The sequence below is a fragment of the Struthio camelus genome, chromosome Z, assembly GCF_040807025.1.
Source record: "Struthio camelus isolate bStrCam1 chromosome Z, bStrCam1.hap1, whole genome shotgun sequence".
NCBI classification, from domain to species: Eukaryota; Metazoa; Chordata; class Aves; order Struthioniformes; family Struthionidae; genus Struthio; species Struthio camelus.
In genome coordinates, this window is record NC_090982.1 from 35141095 (window position 1) to 35160351 (window position 19257).

A 19257-nucleotide genomic window follows, 5' to 3' on the forward strand; every position below is an offset into this window, starting at 1 on the left:
AATGTGATTTATGCGATTAGAAACATGAGAAAACGTCCTTCCATTGCGTTGTCATTCCAGCCAAACTCACCTCATGTTCTTTCACAGATCCCAGGTTGAGCAAAAAAGCTCAAGGAATAATTGGTTTTCCTAATCTTTAATGATGCTCTGGTTGAACAAAGCAGACCTTAATGTAGGCAAAAAGAGCTGTTTTGCAGCTTCTGTGTTCCTAAAGGTTGATAGTAATCTCCCTCAAATGCCATGACAATACTACCAGAAAAGCTACCCTGTAGATTTAGAATTGCACTTCTAGAAAGTGTGATCAATAATTTGACAAAAGATCTTTCTTGGCTGAAATTATTTTGAAGGGAAGGATATTTTCCCCTATCCAAAAAGGAAAATCACTAAGAACAAAGGGGATATGCTACTCTGTGTATACTGCCTTTAAAAACTTACATCACACGTACCAAATTCATCCCTGACTGCAGTGAAATCCCATGAGGGATGAATGTGGTCCCTACGGCACCTTTTTAGACCTATTTCCTGTAGAAGTGTCAAAAAGAGTGCATTATAAAGAATTCGTTTTCCCTTTAACTGCCAAAACCACATAAGATACAATCAAAACTAAAACAGTTATTAGTTTCACAGTGCAAAATCAGAGGATTAACATTCAGAGTTATAATAAACAACAAATGCATCAAAATACACAAAATTGTTTACTACTTCATTTCAAGACAAATTTCACTTTGCTCTCCTTTCATTTTCACCTTGCTTTCTTGCGCTAGTAGGAGCATTATGAAATTTTCATCTGGAGGAGTTAAAGAAAGTACGTACATTGACATGCCAGAGTCCTATATATTCATACTCACACCAAAGTAAATGACTCTAAGAGCTTAAGGGTTCAATAAAACTTTGTTTGCACAAAATTTACACTTAAGTAGTTAGGCCAATAGGTGTGACTTTTTGCATTCAATTTCATTTGCATACACATGCCTCCATTTCTGCAGGCACAGTCCAGAACCGGTTTTTGAAAAATAAGCTATAAAGAGTACTAGGTATTTTGTAAGCATCAATATCATGTGTCCTGGGGTTTCCATGTTACATATTTTAACTGTGGAATTATCAGAAGTACAGAATATCTCCCCAGTTGCTCCAAGTAAATCACTGCTGACTTCACCATTAACTTCCATGGAAAGAGTGGTCAATTTAAAAAGGGTGCTTCTGAAAAATCTGATTTCTGCAATAACCCTGAAATAATTGCAGTGAAGGTCTCTAATCCTTGACAGATTAATAGCACAAAGAATATATATGACAAAACAGTGATTTTTTTTTTACATAAACAAATAGACTTTTTCAATTATAATGAAGTGACTTTTGGTTGCTTTAATAAATTCAGCAAATGAAATTTAAGCAGTAAAGTAGATGCAAGCAATTAATAAATCTGAAACAGAAAATCCCTTCCAGACCTTTAAAACAAACTTGCCACCAAAGGTGACATTTCCAGATAGAGATAAAAGTTTTTGCCCTTCCCCATCATTGCAGCATTTCAGCGTGTCTCCATCCTAGACAGATTAAAAACTCTGAGACCTCTCCCACCCCTTGTTCTTTCAGAATTTTACTTCAGGGCTATCAGGAAGCCCATCTCTGCAGGTTTTGCTTGTGACAATAACATAGGCAACAGGAAAAACTATGAATAAACTGATGTTTTACTAATTAAGGGTTTATGTTACACAAGGAAATAAGACTCCTAAAACAGGATGGCAACCCAAGCACCAGATTTGGATCAGGGTGAAGGAACTTATGGACCCAACAATTTTCTAACCCTTGAGGGGTTCACGAAGGGGAAACTCCTCCACTTCAGAGTGTGTGACAGCCCCTGCAGAGGACCCATCAGTCCAGCCAGAAGTTAACCTCAGAGAAAATATGCTGCCCTGTGTCTTCCATTACACCAGATGGGTGCGGTTTCAAGAAAGTTCAGTACTGCTCACTGCAGCACCTCAGGGGGTCAGCTCTGGGGCTGGCCCTTTGTTATAACTCAGAGGTGACAAAAGCAGAGGTGCTGGAAAACGAAAACCTTGCACTGAATAACAAAATAAGTGCTCCTACCTTCACATAGTTTGCACTCTGTACTCTCATCCTGCTGACACAGATTTGCTAATTAAGCTAAAAAAAAAAGTTAATGCAGCTCATTAAAATACGTCTTTTCCCCCACAGCCCAGAATATAGGCTCTTTGCTTTATTCTATATATCATACTGTGTGGAAATGTATTTTTGAAAGTCCAATCAATATCAGCCTTTTTAAATTTAGCATTAAATAGGCTATATTATAGCAAAAATTTCTGAAGATAATGGCATATTAAATCTTCTCTGAGGAGAGGAGTAGCGGTTTTATTCATCTGAAATTTTACAATGTAGAAGGGCAGAAGGAAGTTCTGCAGCGGTACTGCTGTGCTCTGACCTTCTACGGCACAACACAGGCCATAAAGACTAAATTCCTATTTGAATTAAAGAACATGAGAAAAAAAAATCTCAAAAAATTTGAGCAGAAAATCCACCATAGGAGCTATTATGTTGTTCAAGTATTTTATTGTTACTGGTGGCACTGTTACCTTCAAATCTGAATTTGTCAGTCTAACTCCAATTTCCATTCTTTGGGTCTTCTTGTACTCTCCACTCTATACTTCTCATATTTCTGCCAGACCTTGTTAGCAGATTTCTGCCCCTCTGCAGATGCCAGTAAACTATAACTCCTTTCCCTTCTCTCTGATAAGCCGAATCTGTTTTTCCGTAGAATCTCTTACCTTACAACAAATTCTTTACTCTTGTGGCTCTTTATTGGCTTATCCTTCTTGAGTTTTGCACAATTGTAAATGAGCCAAGATTCTGAGAAAAGCCACGCTAGAGACAAATACAGAACTAACATCTTCTATCTTTTTGCTCAAAAATCCCTGATATGCTTTATACTTTGGTTTAGATAATTAGGTGAATATAATTGAAAGCCTCCGTACTAATTTGATGCAGAATCAGGATGAACTGTACTTCATAGATAGCATTAAAATGATGTTTTACACTATAATTATCTAATAACTTGATCGCTTTCAAGTCTCATAGCTAATAGTGAAAGGATAACAGGCCAAAAAATGTTAAAAATAGGCCCAGTACTTTGGAGACTGGGTTTTTGTGGAAATCGACTTACTAAGAACAGAATGAATCAGCTAGTCTCAAAACTCCCCTGTCATTAACATGATACAACTCTTGACCTTTACAAGATAATCTGATGTGTTGTATAAAGTAATGACAAAGTTGCCCTACTGCACAGAGTGCTTAGCTGCAAGTATGCAGCAAAACACACTGTACAGTCCTTAGGAATGCACAGGAATGAAAGCAATAGTATGTCACTCTTATGAGGTGGTAAACAGGGAAAAAAAATAAAATGGAAACCAGGTTGTCATACTGGAAGAAGTCATAAAAAATTCCATAAGTCATAAAAAATTTATTAGCTGTTCAGTCTTCGACCTCAAGGCAAGAAAATTACACTCTCCAGTTCTTGAATTTTCAGTTCAAAATGGCAAGAACAAGAAGAACCTTGTCTCTTTGCGGGGTATAGCAAACAGTTTAACTGCGGAGGTGATGTAAAGGAAAACTTTAAAATAACGTTTTATTTTACTAAAATCTTTACTACCCAGAAAGCAATCAAGCATATTATAGAACTGACAAGACCACGTGAACATATTACATTTCACTTTTCACAGAAATGACAACAGCCACATCATTTCCTACATTCGAACTAGTTTGCTTGCGTAATCTCTGACTTGTGCAGATGTCTGTATCTGAATAAAGTAAATGTACAGGTGACACGATTCCTGTTAGAAAACAATCTTTTACCAAGTTACAGAGCTGCACGACACAGTGGATGCTAGTTTGCTGGATTATAATGTGATTTTTGCATCTGTTTAAATTCTTACTGTGGTAAGTGAGAGAAAAGAGGTTAGAGGTATGTACAGAAGTGAAATGTGCTTTTCACTTTCCTTCCCCCATACGCTGGGCCTTATCAAAGACAATGCTTGCCATGATGTTGAAGAATAATAAACCCAGTTAATAGGTAAGACTGACTGCACATGAAAATATATGGAAATAAAATCAGACTAATAGCGTGGGTTCATTTGGACTTTTTCTCCCTCTAATTTTGATAATTTTTCAGATTAACAATTGTCAACATATTCTTGAACAAAGGAAGAAAATCCCCATTGCCATCTTTCCATCCAATTTTCTAAGAAAGGCTGATGGAGATCCACAGAAATACAGAGCAGTACCGCTGGTGTCAAGACAGGAATACACATTATCATTATAATTCCATCCAGTCAGTTGCATCTCTTGCAGCCCAGCTCCTTGCCAAAATTGACCATGTAAGGTCTGCTAAGACGCCTCTGGTGAACAATTCATTTCCTGTAGAAACCCATCAGAACAAAGCCATTTTTAATAACCTACCTACAGTAGCTCCAGAGCAGCCATTTCAGAGAAGGTGCTGCCGTAGGGAGAAGGCCAAGGAGTCAAAATGGAAAACCCACATAGCAGTCTATAGTCACTTTCTTTGCCAGCTGTAGTGACCTGGAGAGAAGCCAATACGAAGGCAAGAATTAGAATGTGAGTATTAAAGGAAGAGCAGATATGCCACTTTCTGATGATATAAAACTTCTCTGTTCCTAATATCAATTTTTACCTAGTTTATCACTTTGAGACTGTAAGCTGGCACAGTATGGTTTGGCTTGATCCGCATGTGGCCTTTCCAAGAGAACAGGCTTTTATTTTTTTAGCTTCAAAAAAGCTGAAGGATACAGCTCAAGTTTCAGTTTTGTTTGTTTTGTAAATCATTTCTGCAACTTGGGATCATTAGCGTAGATTTTCTTGGACACACTCAGAAGACTATATGACAAATCAAAGCAAGACAGGGAAATCAAGAGGATTTTTCTTTCCCTCAGGCTTATCCTGGTATCAGAATAATCCTTGTAATTGCTATGAATTAAGCCCATTTTGAGATTGTAAATATAATTACCTTCTACTAGTGAGGAAGTTTTTTTTCTGTCACCACACTTAAAAGCATCTGTCCTTATGAATGTTTGTTAAGGAAAATGAGGGTAGCTTTCACATGACTTGGGCTCCACCTTGTCCCCTTTTTTTTTTTTTTAATCGGTGAGCACCGGCTGAAACTTCATCCAGCACAAAAAGACATCTAGTGACTAAACAGTTTCCTGAAGTAAACATTTCGTTAACCTTTCTAAATTGAACAGTTTCTCCCAAGAGAGAAAGTATGTTTCAGATAAAAGAAGAAAGAACAGCAAAGTGGGGTAAATGATCAAAAGCGTTTCCATACGAAAGACCGGAAGGCAGACATCAATAGCACAAAAACCTAAGAGATATAGAAGTAGGTAATTATACCAAAAACTCCACCTTTTTGCTAGCATTCAAATCATAGCCAAACTCCACTAGGCAAACAGCTGGCAGGAAGCCACTTTTTATTTTTAGATGAAAGGTTGCTACATCTAAGCTACAGTTGTGCTGTTCACATATTCTTTCACTCCAAAGGCAGCAGTCTTCTGAAAAGAGGGGTATCTTCACGTATCGAGGAGCAATTCCGTAGTGGCCTTCAGCAACTGCTGCCCAGATTTCTGCCTGGCGTTTTCGGTGCTGTTCTGCCAGCACCCTGGATCAGCAAAGAACATGGCTATCCATCTGTGCTGAACCTACACTGAACACGAAATAAAAATATGCCCTCTACCCCTCCTACATGCCCCTGTTCTGGTGATTTACACCACATTCCCTTTTCTTGAAATAGCTTTCTTGCCATGAGTGCTGCATTCCTCTCCTGCTTATTCCTGGAGGGACCACACAAAAGCATTGACTAGAGAAAGAAGAACAAACAGTGAGGACAGAATACACACAAGCATACTTCCAGATTTGCTAAGCAAGCAAATGGGAACCGGCCTGTTTCCAAATATCTCTCAGTTATAAGAAACTTAAGACTCTTCATGTAATAACGATAGACAAAACATTTTCAGCGTGATCCCTTTTTCAGAATCCCTTTATAATTAAAAGCTAGGTTTCATCCCACCTTTTTTTTTCCTCCACATCAGCTTTTTGTCTGGATAAAACATAAGCTTGTAGTCCAGAATACTGCAAAAAGAAGAAAACGTAGATTGAGTTTAAACTAATTACATATTTCTTCATATTAAGAAATAATAGGCTCTGGACAATGACCTTCATATAAGTGCAAGTCTCCGCCTGCTTGCAAGGAGCACACCTCATGGAAGTAAGTAACAAAGGATATATTGAGTAGTGGGATTTGAAGAGTATGTATGTGGTGCATGAGGATAGAAATATAGGCAGCTTGTGGTTCCATCTGCACCCAGCCTCGTTGCCCTGAGCTTTTGAGGTCTTTTGCACTAGTTGAAGACTATGTGAAAAGATGCAAAAGGAAACAATGAACAATAGTAGATAGGCAGGAGAGGGTAGAGTTTTAAAGCATTTGAAGGTGAGGATAAGATAATTGAAATGAGTGCAATGAAGGCAACCATACAAGGATTTTAAAAAGGTGTTAGTATAGTCCAGACTATTGACGGCTTAAGTTATTACACAAGCTTCATTTTCAACATACTTGATGGTATGAGATGAGTAAAAGGCATTTGAAATTGAAGTTAAAACTAAGCACACAGAACCTGAGAAACAAAAGAATCCTATAGGCAAAGGTTATTACTTCAGAAACTATTTCTATTCACTGTCCTTTCTGTTTTCTTGCTCAGCTACACAGGAGCCTTAGCTGTGAAATATTCAGAAGCACCCAGCCCCACTGAAATTGAATTTCTTTTTCTATTTTTAAAATTAAAGGTCTTGAGTCAAACCATGATATATTATGCAATGAATCTGAACAGGAAGAGCTGTATAACATTGCCAGCTAGTGGTCATTTGACTTCAAAACACAGTAACTCAATTCTATCACAGTTTTAGTATTTTTGAAATGTAATAAAACCTTTTATAGCTGTAGTTTAAGACGATGACAAATAAATTGCAAACATATTTCTGTAGCTTAGCTATCAGAAGCTAAAAATCTGCATGAAGGTAACATTTAGTTCATTCATGTTTAGTTTTCCAATTCAAGAACGCATGGACATTTTAAGACCATTACAGCACTGCCTCCCACAGCACAGGAAACTGTATAATAGTTCAGTGTTTTTTTATTTTTCCTGGCTGTGCCAGCTCTACATATTCTGACACCTGGATATTAATATAGATTTTCATTATGATTGTTGCTGAAAAATACTACATAATTAAAAGCAAACTCCCAAAAATGAATAGATGTCAGCAGAACAAATACGAAAAAGATACCAACGGGGCAAGGAAAATGCAGGGGACTGCATTTATAATAAGGCACATATTTAAAAGTACGCTTACAATACTAATAACAGATAACTTGTTCTCTAGATCCTCTCTGTAATCTAAAGTCTAGCTGCAAACATGCTGTTTTGTGAAGTAGGATATAAAGAAACACGAGCACCAAGTAAAGCAAAATATATGGTAAGAGAGAGTAAAGGAGTGGAAAGACTTGATCCTAAGGTAAATGTCAGATCCTGCAAAAACGCGCACACTCTTAACTCTGCTTCTGTAGACGGCTCCATTGGTGACATTCGCTTTATAAAAATAAAGTCAGTCAGCATTTGAAATCAAGATCTAAAGGCTGTAGAGAAGAACATGCATTTTGGAAGCAGATATTTCCTACAGATTAATAGAATAGAAATGGAAATTCTAGAAAATTATATACGAAATTACAACTAATACAAAAATTTAAAGGCATTCCCATGGCTATGAACAGTTATCACCAAACAATTTCTATATCTGGTGAGGACACTGTTGGGACTGACACCATCTCAACGTGCTGTGGAGATACCTACTCCACCTTTTGCAAGCAGTTTTACACTTGCTCTGTTCACACTCTGAGCAACCTGCAATTGGGAGCTGCCTTCACATGGCAATAAATCTGAGTTAATTCAGCTTGCATTGCAGCAAGGATTACTGTTTAGGGTCCATTTCTGAGCTAGCTACGGAACAGGGTGGGAACACGTCAAGCTCATAGCAGCAGGGAGCACCAGCAGGACCTACCTGCTTTTGCCTGTAAAGGACCAGGCAGACACTTCTTAAGAAACTATCCCTGTTTTAAGGACCTCCCCAGCCATGTGACCTAGTCTTGCAGAGATTTACACACCCACTCAATTTTATTCCAACTTCATTTATCCGGACGGATAAATACAACTGCAGCAGGCCTCTTTGCAGATGTGATGTTAATAGCCAAGATAAGTAGAAGGTAGGAAGGGAGATACAGAGTCTGAGGGCCAAACCCACAGTTGTCTTAAATCTTGTATAGGCATTGAAATGTATGTGAGGACTATCCCTGACAAAACAAGTCTGTCAGTAAAGGCATAGAGTTATTACAATGAGGACTGAATATCTGGACTAAACTCAGCATCCTTTAAAATTATCCACTACATATGATGGAAGAAGCCCTCATTTAGGAGCTTTTATTAAAAAGGGGGATAGAAGACAGGTTTCACCTTGAACCCTGCAATAGCAATTAAAACAGGCAAGGAAAACACATTGCTTTCAGGAAGAAACTGCACCGGTGACTCAGTTCAGAGCAGCAGTGCAATTTGGAAGCAGTCCCCTAGTTGTCCCTTCTTACTGTGCAGGCTCCGTTCTGCATGTGCTTTTAATGGGCACAGAACCTGGGCCTTACAGCAGGTCCCATCGTCACAAGATCATCCAGTCTGCAGTCGACTTTTTCCCTTTAGGTATCTCCAAACCACATGCATGATGGCTCAGGGAACAGGACTAAGCATAATTCAAAGCAAATCCTCTGAACCACATACGAACAGAAGTAGAAGTCACAGCACTAACCTCCATCAGCTAATCCCCTTCTATTGTGTCAAGTTATTTCCTACTATGGATGAAACAAAAGTTATTGAATAAACAACTCAAAAGCTAAGGTCAAGCCAAGACTTTGGTCTTCTTTATTCAGTGCCTGAGATCTAATGTGAATAATTAAGTAACACAAACTTCTAAACAATGCAAGTATACCTAACTTGAGGCAAAACCCACTGAAGATACAAATCCCTATGACTTCCTTCCCCTTTCCAACAGTGTTAACCATTTGTGCTGTTATGTTGTTTGTCAGTGCTAAAAGACCATAGATTTTAAAGCATAGACAAAAATTGCTCATTAGCAGATTGTTTAATTAGCCTCAGCAGTGTCAGGTACTGTGAAGCGCATCTGTAAACCTCCCAAGGCACAAGCAGCACTGCTGTCAGGCAGTGAAGTTAGTAATTCTAGCTGGGCCATTGCCATATTGGGAAGTGCCCAGGGATGACTTATTTTTTGCTTACTGTCACAAAACCCCATGGAGCCTGTCTCATTTGTTCAGTTTCCGAGATTCTTCTTAAATATTTGCAAAGGTATCCAGCTGCTGGGAAATGCATATTTTGAAGTTATGCTTCCAAGCAGTTAAATCAGTCCCCCACATACATTCTTCTTCCCTCCAAAGATTCTCTGTCGTGTTAACTCCTCTCTTGGGTCAGGCAAGGTGGCCTCAGTCTTCTTGTGATCTAGCTGTTTGCCTTATGTTTTTCCCCTGCTTTCAATTCCAGGAAGTTTATTTTTGTTTGTTTGCTAAAAAGATGTTAGCAGTGCTTTTCTAGTGTTTCTTCCATAGCTCAAAACAGCGTTTACAGAGTCTGAAAGGCTCTAGAGGCTACTGGATTTTCTGGTGAAACCCAAACGACAGTTTCAAGGTTTGAATTTCCCCCAAAGAAATAGAAGATGTGCTCTACTTTAACATAGTATAACTATATATGAACAACAGATATTTTTTCTTTCTTTCTTTCTGCAATAGCAAGTGAATTAATTCAATCTGCTCCTTGAGAAATGAGCCTTTCCTGATTCTCTTTCAGTTTCTACCCTAAGGCAAGCTTATGATGTACACAGTAGGGTCAACAAGCTCTTCAAGCTTTATTCTGTCCTGTGTCAAGAGCTTCCTTTTCTTTTGGGGGGCTTAATACATCTCATATTGTTCTTATCCTCTGCCTTTCCAGCTTCATAACTAGCACAAAAGTTTGATATGTTCTTATTACTTTTTGCCCCAGCAGAACTGCAGTATGCTCTTACTTTTTCCCCCGGCAGAACTGCAGTACGCTCTTTACTCCCATGCCTAATTTGTATACTGAGAGGTACTACAAGTCTCAAGCGTCTAACTTGTACAGCAGTGACCAGCTTTCAGAAGGCTGCTTTCAGGCTGAGTCACACCCTTCCTGATGCAGTGCTGTGCTCACTCTACAAAGAGTGGCACATTTTTCACTTCTTGGACCACATTGTGCACATTGCCAGTACGATGGGCACAATCTCCTCCACAGTCTTCACTCTCAACAGCATAAAGTCTTTTGTGTGTCAAAGGCTCATTGAGCTCAGCTTCTGTTTTCGGCTCTGTCCCACATCAATGCCTGATTAGGGACTTGTTTTTCTCCTTCCATCAATAAACACCATCAATATACAAACATTTGCATTCTTTTGTATAGTTTAAGAGCTCTCCTTCATGCAGGCTTCACTTTTGCATAGAGAGTAGCATTCCTAAATTTTCTGTAATACAGTTCCATAGCTAGCTCTGAGATAATGGAAAGACTAAAATAAGTGTTTCAGAGCCAGCTGTCACCAATGAAATTATCCTCTAACAGTTTTCATGTCTGGTGGCACCTTGCTTTGCAGACACAGAAGAAAGCAGTCTCCAGCCATCCCCCCCACCACTCTACTAAAGTGCTGTCAGTCACAGCAAGGCTTTTAACCCACTACTCCACTTCTGGAAAGATGTTATAGCAAAATTCAATGCAGGAAGGTGATTTCATTTTACAAAATGATTTTAGATACACTCTCAGTTATGCACTAACAAGCATCAAGACCTGTGACCAGGCAGCCTAGCCAGGATTGCTTATGCATAACAAGCAACACCATCTACCTAGCTCTCATCACACCTTTTTTATTTCTTCTTGGTTAACTATGACAAAATGATTTTGACACGTGCTTTTTATACTCCTTCAGTGTAGACACTGCTTGGGATCTTCCACATTAGTAGCTCATTTCACCCCTTTTAAACCTTATGTAAAATTCTTGACATTCATGGCTCTGTTTTCTCTGGTTGCGTATTTTATGGCTCCAGTCCTGTCATCTCACTATCTTATCACTAGGATTTCAGTTTTTGTCTTCTCGCTGGCAGGTCAGATGAATGAAGTGGTCTCTAGAGTGTTATGCATGAATTAGTAGCAAGTAGTATATGTTATGTAACACACTATTTCCTTGCTCTGCTGTTTGAGGCTTTCACACACACTTTCCATTCATAGTTTATTCATATCAATTTTAATATTTTCTGCTACAAATCTCTACACATTTAATTTAGATGGATTTTCTTAGTTTACCTCTATTTGTTCTTCAGTAGTTGTTGAGCCATGTTATCTCACAAAGGCATGGCTCCACCTGCGTCTAACTCCTTTGAATCACGAGCCCATTTAACACAACAGCTGACTCTTGCCAAAGGTATTCTGCTATTTCCCACATTCAGTTGTAAAACAGGAAAGTACATTCCACTTCCCATCATCTGCTTTGGAAAATACATTCCTACTGCACAGACAGTGAGCATTCTGGAAAGATTTTTTTTCCATCCAGTGAAACTCAAACTAATCTATGCACAGACAGAAGACAACTGCTCATGCTTAATAAAACTTTTGGGAGATGTAGACAACAGGGAGTATAGCGCACTGTGCAGGTGTGGATGAGGTGAAACTGATCTTTTTCCACCAGTGGCACTTTCAAAGAGATCAACACAAAAGCACTCTTTCTACTCCCTGTGTCACCTTTATTGGGGTTTGTCTTATGTGGCACCAGAAACGATGTGTGCACATTGGTAAAGCATGCTGGTAAAGCTCTGCGGTCCTTTGGTTTGAAGGGTGATATATGAATGCCAGATACAGACTTTTTAGGCAGTTCTGTAACCTTTCACTGTAATGTAGGTATAATATTTTCTCAAAGAGGTGACAAGACAGTCTCAGACTAACATTCAGAAAGCACTTGATGTTTTATCTTAACATTTGAAGGTCAGTGCCTTAAGGCACATTCCAATTCAATCAACATGCTGAGTTTTGTGGACGGATATACCACTTTCTCAGATTTTCTCCTGTGATTAATTCTACTTAGCAATGAAGGGCTATAATCGTTTTACAGAGATACATACGCCTTGAAGTACTCCTGAGATGCAGAGGCTAAAGCTATGGCAGCAAAAGTCTGAATTCCCTGGTATTTTTTACTCTTAATCCTAAGCTTTCTGGACAGCTGCAACCTAGCAGACCGCCAGGGAGTTCCAGCAGTCCCTGCTGTCAAGGAAACTAATCATCTGAACCTTGACTAGTCACAAAAAAAAAAAAAAAAAAAAAAGAGAGAGAGAGATTGAGATGCAGTCAAAGCTGAAGTAATCAATGCATACAGTGCGCTAGTATTGCTGCCTGACCCTTTCCTGTGGCGTTTAGAATTTTTATGCAGGTCAAAAGCACATGAGAAAGCATAAACTAACATTGTCCTGACAACAGACTTCTGAACTCCCATTCAAGCACAGCTATTTGCTCCTAAATGTTGTTGTGTAAGTATCTGAAGAAGTCTTCTCAAAAGTAACATGGTTACTGACATGGTCAGAAATAAGGCAAGAATCATCTTCCTTAACAGAAAAAAAATATTGGAGCATGAACAAGTAAGAAATTATAGTACTGGAATTAAGAAAAAGTGTATCCTACAGGAATCAGCTGCAAAATGGCCATCTCAGATTGCAGCAGATGGACTCTCCCAGCTGTAAAGGACCAGTTACTTGAACCTGTAAAAGGTCTGCTGGGAGGATGAATTAATACTTGAAAGGCTTGTAGCAATCCCAGGAAAATGACTTTGGGAGATAGAGTCAAATATTCCTCTTTGAAGGCTAAGTTTTACAGTTTTAGGAGGCCAGGTTTGGTATGCAGGTTCTTCTGTGTGCTTTTGATTCATAGCATTAATAACAAATCTAGATATCTTACAGATGTAACCTTGGCCAAAGTTGATTAATGGGAAGTCAAATCATTCCTTTTCAAAGCTAGGTCTTACTTCAGGCAAAGTAATTTTTAATTAAAAAATATGAGCAAAACTTCTTTGCAACCAGCAGTAACCTTTGTCTCAACTTACACATACGAAGTGAGCAATTTTTTTTTTTTTAATTAGAGCTGAAAACTCAATTGGGTATGAAAGTCAAGCTGCTTTCTTTCCTTCTCTCTTCAGTAACCTTGTGCTATTTCAAACATACTTTTATTACATTTACCCTACACCTTAGGTGGGCGAGCATTTCCAATAATTGTGTTAGAAATATAACAGCATGAGCTGCAAATCTCAGGTTGAGTTTGCAGTCTTGGAAATTAAGGAAAAAGCCCGATCTTAAATATTTAAGAATGACATATGACTTCAAAAGACACACATGGAATCTTTCCTACACTATTTTTACAGTCCCTTTTCCAAATACAGCTATGCCCAACATCGAGTAAAAGCAAAGAAATTCAGAGTTCTTTGCCCTTGGCACCTTCCACAAACTTAGAGATAAGCTTTCACCGTTGTGTATTTCCTTATAAAAGACCAAGACCTCGACCAGCTGCTTGAGGCACCTGTGCAGAACTTTTTAATATTATTGCTACATGGTATTTTGACATTTTTTCTCCTTAGAGATGAAACAAATAGGGCAAATGGTTTGTTTTTACTACCTTCCATTATTGCCTAGAGTCATGAGCTGTTTTTCCTTTTGACAGATGCTATAATATCAAGGTGGTACCATCTCACTCTTGGTGAGACTTTACCCTAGGAAAGTGTTTTGCTTATAATCTACTCCTTGGCAGTCCAACCTTTATCACATGTTTTGTTTCTTTCACTCCCAGGAAGGGCAGGTGTGGTTGTGTTGCTATACTTCATATACAGATAAATAACTTTATAATTATTTTGAAACACTAAAAATTGAATTTTTCAATTTATCTGGCCACATCTTCTGTTTTCACATTTAAAAAAAAAGGATTAATTTATCATCTGGTCTCCTAATTACAAGTTTTCAGTGTCCCATGGTTCCTAGTACATTTGCCCCAACATGCCTTAAAGTTTGAGGAATGAACGTGTAAGTCATCGGTAAGGACAGCTTTCTTCTTGAGGAAAAAGGAAAACTTATTGTTTTCACTTTAAGCACATTAAAGCACGTTAAATCTTCAACCACTCAGTTCAGACCTCAGTTAAAAGCTCTGAAAAGCTTATTCCTCTAAGCGCTGCACAGAAACTTACAGCTTATTTCAGAGGTCAAAATTTCTGTCTGGCAAGTACTAGTAGAATGCAACTGAGTTTACATTGTACAGTCTAGTGAATATTCATATTCCTCACTCTCCGTTTCAGTTTTATACTTCTCTCAATGTTAACAAAGGCATAAGGCATGGAGTTGTACAGCTCTTCAAATATTCTATTTAAAGTATTCTACTAGTACTTAAATGTGCATTTAAAATCTGCTAAGATCCCTAGTCCTATTGAATTAAAACCTCCGATGCATTTAAGCATGAGTGTGAGCCGTTGAACTGTACAGGCTAGAAGCCCAGTTGCGCAAGCCTACAGAAGTTTACTGTTGCAGTTAAGTATAAGCCAGTTACAAATACAGCCAATGATTATAAAATACATTTCAGTAAACCATGAAAGGATAAAATAGTAAGATAGAAGGACATAATAAATAAAGGTAATGAAACACACACAGCTAAAAAAACATTGTTCTGGAGCTATAAGTAACACGCAAGGATGCTTAGATTTGTATATACAGGTTTTTTTTTCCTTGATAATAAACACTTCAGTCTCCACTGAATACTAAAGGATTCAGCTACTGGTATTTCCTATTTTTCACAATGGTGTTTGAGTCACTGACAAAAGCCATCAAATTGTCAAGAGTCATATTTGCATACCACAGGGTAGACACCCACCATACGTGACAAAGTATCTCTAACAAAAGAGGACTCATCTCTTCCCAAAAAGACTGCAGTATTTTGCTAAAAATGCAAACTTCTAAGCATAACTTAAGATCACAACTGTGGGGAGAAGGGGAGGAAAAAGCTGCCCATAAGACAAGACCTCAGTTTCTGCACAAAATACACAACAGCCCAATTTAGAAAAGCATCAACATCAGCAAATGCTAAACATCTACCAGTGCAGAAAAATCATTTGACATGGGTGATGTTACTGACCTTTTATTTGCAGTAATTGTTGCATCATGTCTACATGAGCAGATATTTACCTTCTTTCAGATTGAGCAGAGCTAGCAGAACAGTTGCTTCTCCATTCCACTCCTTCCACAGCTATACTGATATATAATCATTAAGGTTAAGATTCCAAAAGAGCAAGCTGGTACCTCAAGTGCACCTTACAACTTTTTGAAAGCCATAAGTCTAGGTTCTCATTTGGATACACAAATACGAGTTCCTCTCATTTACTGCCAAGAAATCTCAATTCAAAAATTGTTAGGCCTTAATTCGATTTATTGTATTTATGCTACCCAGTTCTACACTTCTCAGGGGTTCAGCAACTGATCCAGCACCTACTTTTAAGCTAATGCAAGTCAAAGTAAGAATTTTAGTACTCTTTTAGGCCCCTAGGCTGTCTGTGCAACACACAGGACACCGCTATACCACACACAAAACAGAGAGGTCATAAGGGCCAGCAGGTAGACAGTGTTAGCTCTGCAGTGCATCCTAAACCCTGCGCAATATCTTCTATCCTCATAGCATCCAAGACTTTGAGATCATCACTTCCAACTGTTCCTTTAAAGGACTCAAAGGTACTTGTCTTTTGAGGACACATGAGAAGACAAATAGTACCTTTCTTCTTTTTGCAGCACTTATTCAGCACAATTTGTCCAGAAAACAAAAATCTGCTTTCAAATAGTTCTTAAGACACACGGGGTTCAAGCCTTCTATTCTTCGACCATCCACACTACCAAGCTTCCCAAGATGCTACACATTCCACTGAAGACAAGCTACCATGCAAATAAAGCAATGGCTGGAAATCATGATTACTTTCCTTCATAATATAAAAATTAGGCCATTCTGCTTGTTTTCTCATCCTGGCTCCTAAGCATTTTCGCATCAATTGGGAAAGGTCTAAGTTTAGCCACTAAAGCTTAAAAGAACCTGCAAGTGAGGGCTTGTTGGACTACATTAAGAGGAAAGTCTGAACAAGAGATTTAATAAACGAGTCCAATTTAAATTCTGTCCTTGATAAAAGCCAATTCTCATGCCCTTTACATATGAGAGAAGTCAGAGCTCAAGGTTTTCTTAATGTTTTCTACTATGTTAGTCTAAATACAGTAGCATGATACTTCTGTGAAAAATGTATGTACATAGCAGTGTAAAATCTCTGCACACTGTGTTTACCTCCAGTAAAAATCAGAGTCAGTGAAGAGAAAGCCAGGTAGGAAGCAATTACGCCAAACAGTTTTCTAGATTTCTTTAACTCCTCTCCCCCTCCCCACCTCCAATTTTTTGGGGGCAAAGCTACAGCTGTTTTCTCCAGAGGAAAGTAAAAGACAGGTATATTGCATCAGAACAGTTGGAACTTTCTCTGGACCAGGAAATAATACATTGTCTTAACGGTGTTTTACATTCTTGCATTACAACAAAACATGCTCTAGAAGACCACAGCATCTGAAAGACGGATCTGCTTTGGCCTGACAATCTGTTCAGACCTGCTCCATATTAACAGCAGGTCAAACTAACCTGATCTATTGCTGGAACACAGTAGTAAATTTGGCACCAGCTACTTTTAATATTAAAGTGCATGATCTCTGACATTTCATGTCAAGTTTAAGACATTCCATGCTGGGGCCATCCATAATCAAATTATGACTAAGCATAACACCACTCATCTGCAAACTTACAGGCATTCCACATTCATTTTTAAAACAGGAGCTTGACTGCAGGCTAGCCTGCATCAAAAGAGGTCTGTTTTCTATACTGGATATTTTGAATTTCAAACAGGGTAAAAGGGTATTCAAAATATATATCATATATGATATATAGTCTGTCTTATGGGCAAGATATATATAGAGACAGCTAAGTCTCATCAGAAATAGCATCTGAAATCTGTTCATATTAACAATTTTTAACTCACTCCCTTCTACTCTTCCCTCCTCTCTGTTCCAGTGGACTCTATACTGGCTTAATCATATGGACTTCTAAGCAAAGCACATATTTCATCATACTTGATGCCAGACAACATAAGACAATGAAAATTCAGATACTGAAATATAGTACTAAGATTAAACCACTTTCACTCCGAAGCAGAGAAGACACAGTGAACTTGGAAGAACACACACTTACACACGAAACCTAGAAAGCTTAAGATGCAGATTTATTATGCATTAGGAAGCTTATTAACTTAAAAACCAAACTGCATAGTACAAAAGGTTGGTTATCTCTGCTCATGTGGAACAAGTTTCAAAATATATATATTTAAAATCTGTTCAGTCAATACATAATCCTTTTAAAAAAGCTGTATATCCATCAGTACCCTCATTACATTTATAAATACATGATTTACACAGCACCTCATCTGGAAAAATTAAAACTCCTTACAAATATCTACATATATTGCATACATATAAAACATTCATAAGAGTACTTTGTTAAAGTCAGGTTTAATGGTCCATTTACACTGCAGTAAAATACATATAAATCTGTATTTTTTCATAAAATGTCTCTAAAAATTAGCACATTTGTAGCCATTTGTAACTTCTTTAAAGCATCTTTTAGAAAGGAAATTTGATATGAATATATCCATGAGATTCAGCAGGTGAGACAGTTATAAGAAGGCTAAATACAATTAGTAACTGAACATCAATTAGCAGTTAAGGCAGGAGTGAAAATTAATAGGAAAGATTTCATATGGCAGATAAAGTGACAAAATGCAGTAAATATACAAATTTCTTGATGTAAACTTCTCTGGCACCCACTGCCTTTCCTGCCTCAGAAGTTAGGAATGTCCATACTTCTGATGCTGAACATTACATCATTCAACTTTATCTTCCTATGAGCAAAACGTTAATGTGACCAGTGCTCTCAGGCGCCATCTGGATCTGCTTTAATTGCTCAGTACAGATTGTTCTGAAACATGGGTTTAAGACATCGATATGATCTTCATCTAGGAGCAATGAGTGGCACGTGTAATCATTCACGTTCTGCAGTCACCTCAGGTTATCATCATCAGTGCCTTCTGGTAACGACCGGATTCCAAGTTAGTAATATTTGAGAATATGCCAAGAAATTCAAAATGACCTTTACGAATAAATAATATTTCGGATACCAGAACAATATAGATCAGTCCCTCTCATATCCATGAGGACTATACGGGGCATGCATGCAGACAAAAGGCATAAGAAACACAAAATAACCTTTAACCGTGGTGGCAGAAACTGCGTTCTGTCTCAAATTGGATCATTTTGCATATGACTTTGGGAACTGAACGTTCAACTTAAAGTTTCCACTACGTCTGCATGTTAAGGTTTTTACCCAATACCAGGATTTGACATGCATTTGCAGTCACTTATTATTAGGTCCTGGATATGGAATCACATCTAGTAGTTGTGACCTCCTACACTAAACAAACCCTCCTGCAAGTATGGAATCAGCCGCAAGTACAGATTTGAGTATTCACACAGCATGTGCCCTCCCTTGCACACGGTAACCTTCCCATTGGAGGCCAGATACTCAGCACATCCTACCCTGCTTCCAGATCTACAATTCAGCACACGAATTTCTTCAAGTGTCCTCAGAAGTTAGCCTTCATACACTGCTGTCTTGCAGGAGTGGTTCAATGTCCTCTTCACTCCCTCTGTCCAAGTTGTTGCTCACCGTACTGTTGATGCTGTTGCTGTGTTTTCTTGTACTGTTGGCTTTACTGTGCTCAGGAATAAATAAGGCCACCAGAAAAGCCAGAAGAACAATACATGCTCCAACCAGGAAGGGCGGACCAGGAATGATTGCTCTCTGCAAGGAAACAAGCATATCAGAAAAATTCAAGGAATTTAGGATATTGACTTCTGCATTAAGAACTACACCATTAAGACAGGAAATAATAGGGAATATTTACACTGTCTACAAACTGTATACAAACAAG

At 38.3% G+C, this 19257-nt stretch overlaps 1 protein-coding gene across 1 annotated transcript in view; it reads right to left on the reverse strand.

Moving 5' to 3' along the window:
* Positions 1–17472: 17472 nt before the first annotated feature.
* LOC104148644 (hippocampus abundant transcript-like protein 1) overlaps positions 17473–19257 on the reverse strand; it is a 33380-nt gene continuing 31595 nt past the window's right edge. Inside the window, exon 12 of the mRNA XM_068927379.1 lies at positions 17473–19127. Coding sequence (XP_068783480.1) covers positions 18924–19127 — 204 coding nt within the window. The 3' untranslated portion in view covers positions 17473–18923. The remainder of the gene's footprint in view (positions 19128–19257) is intronic.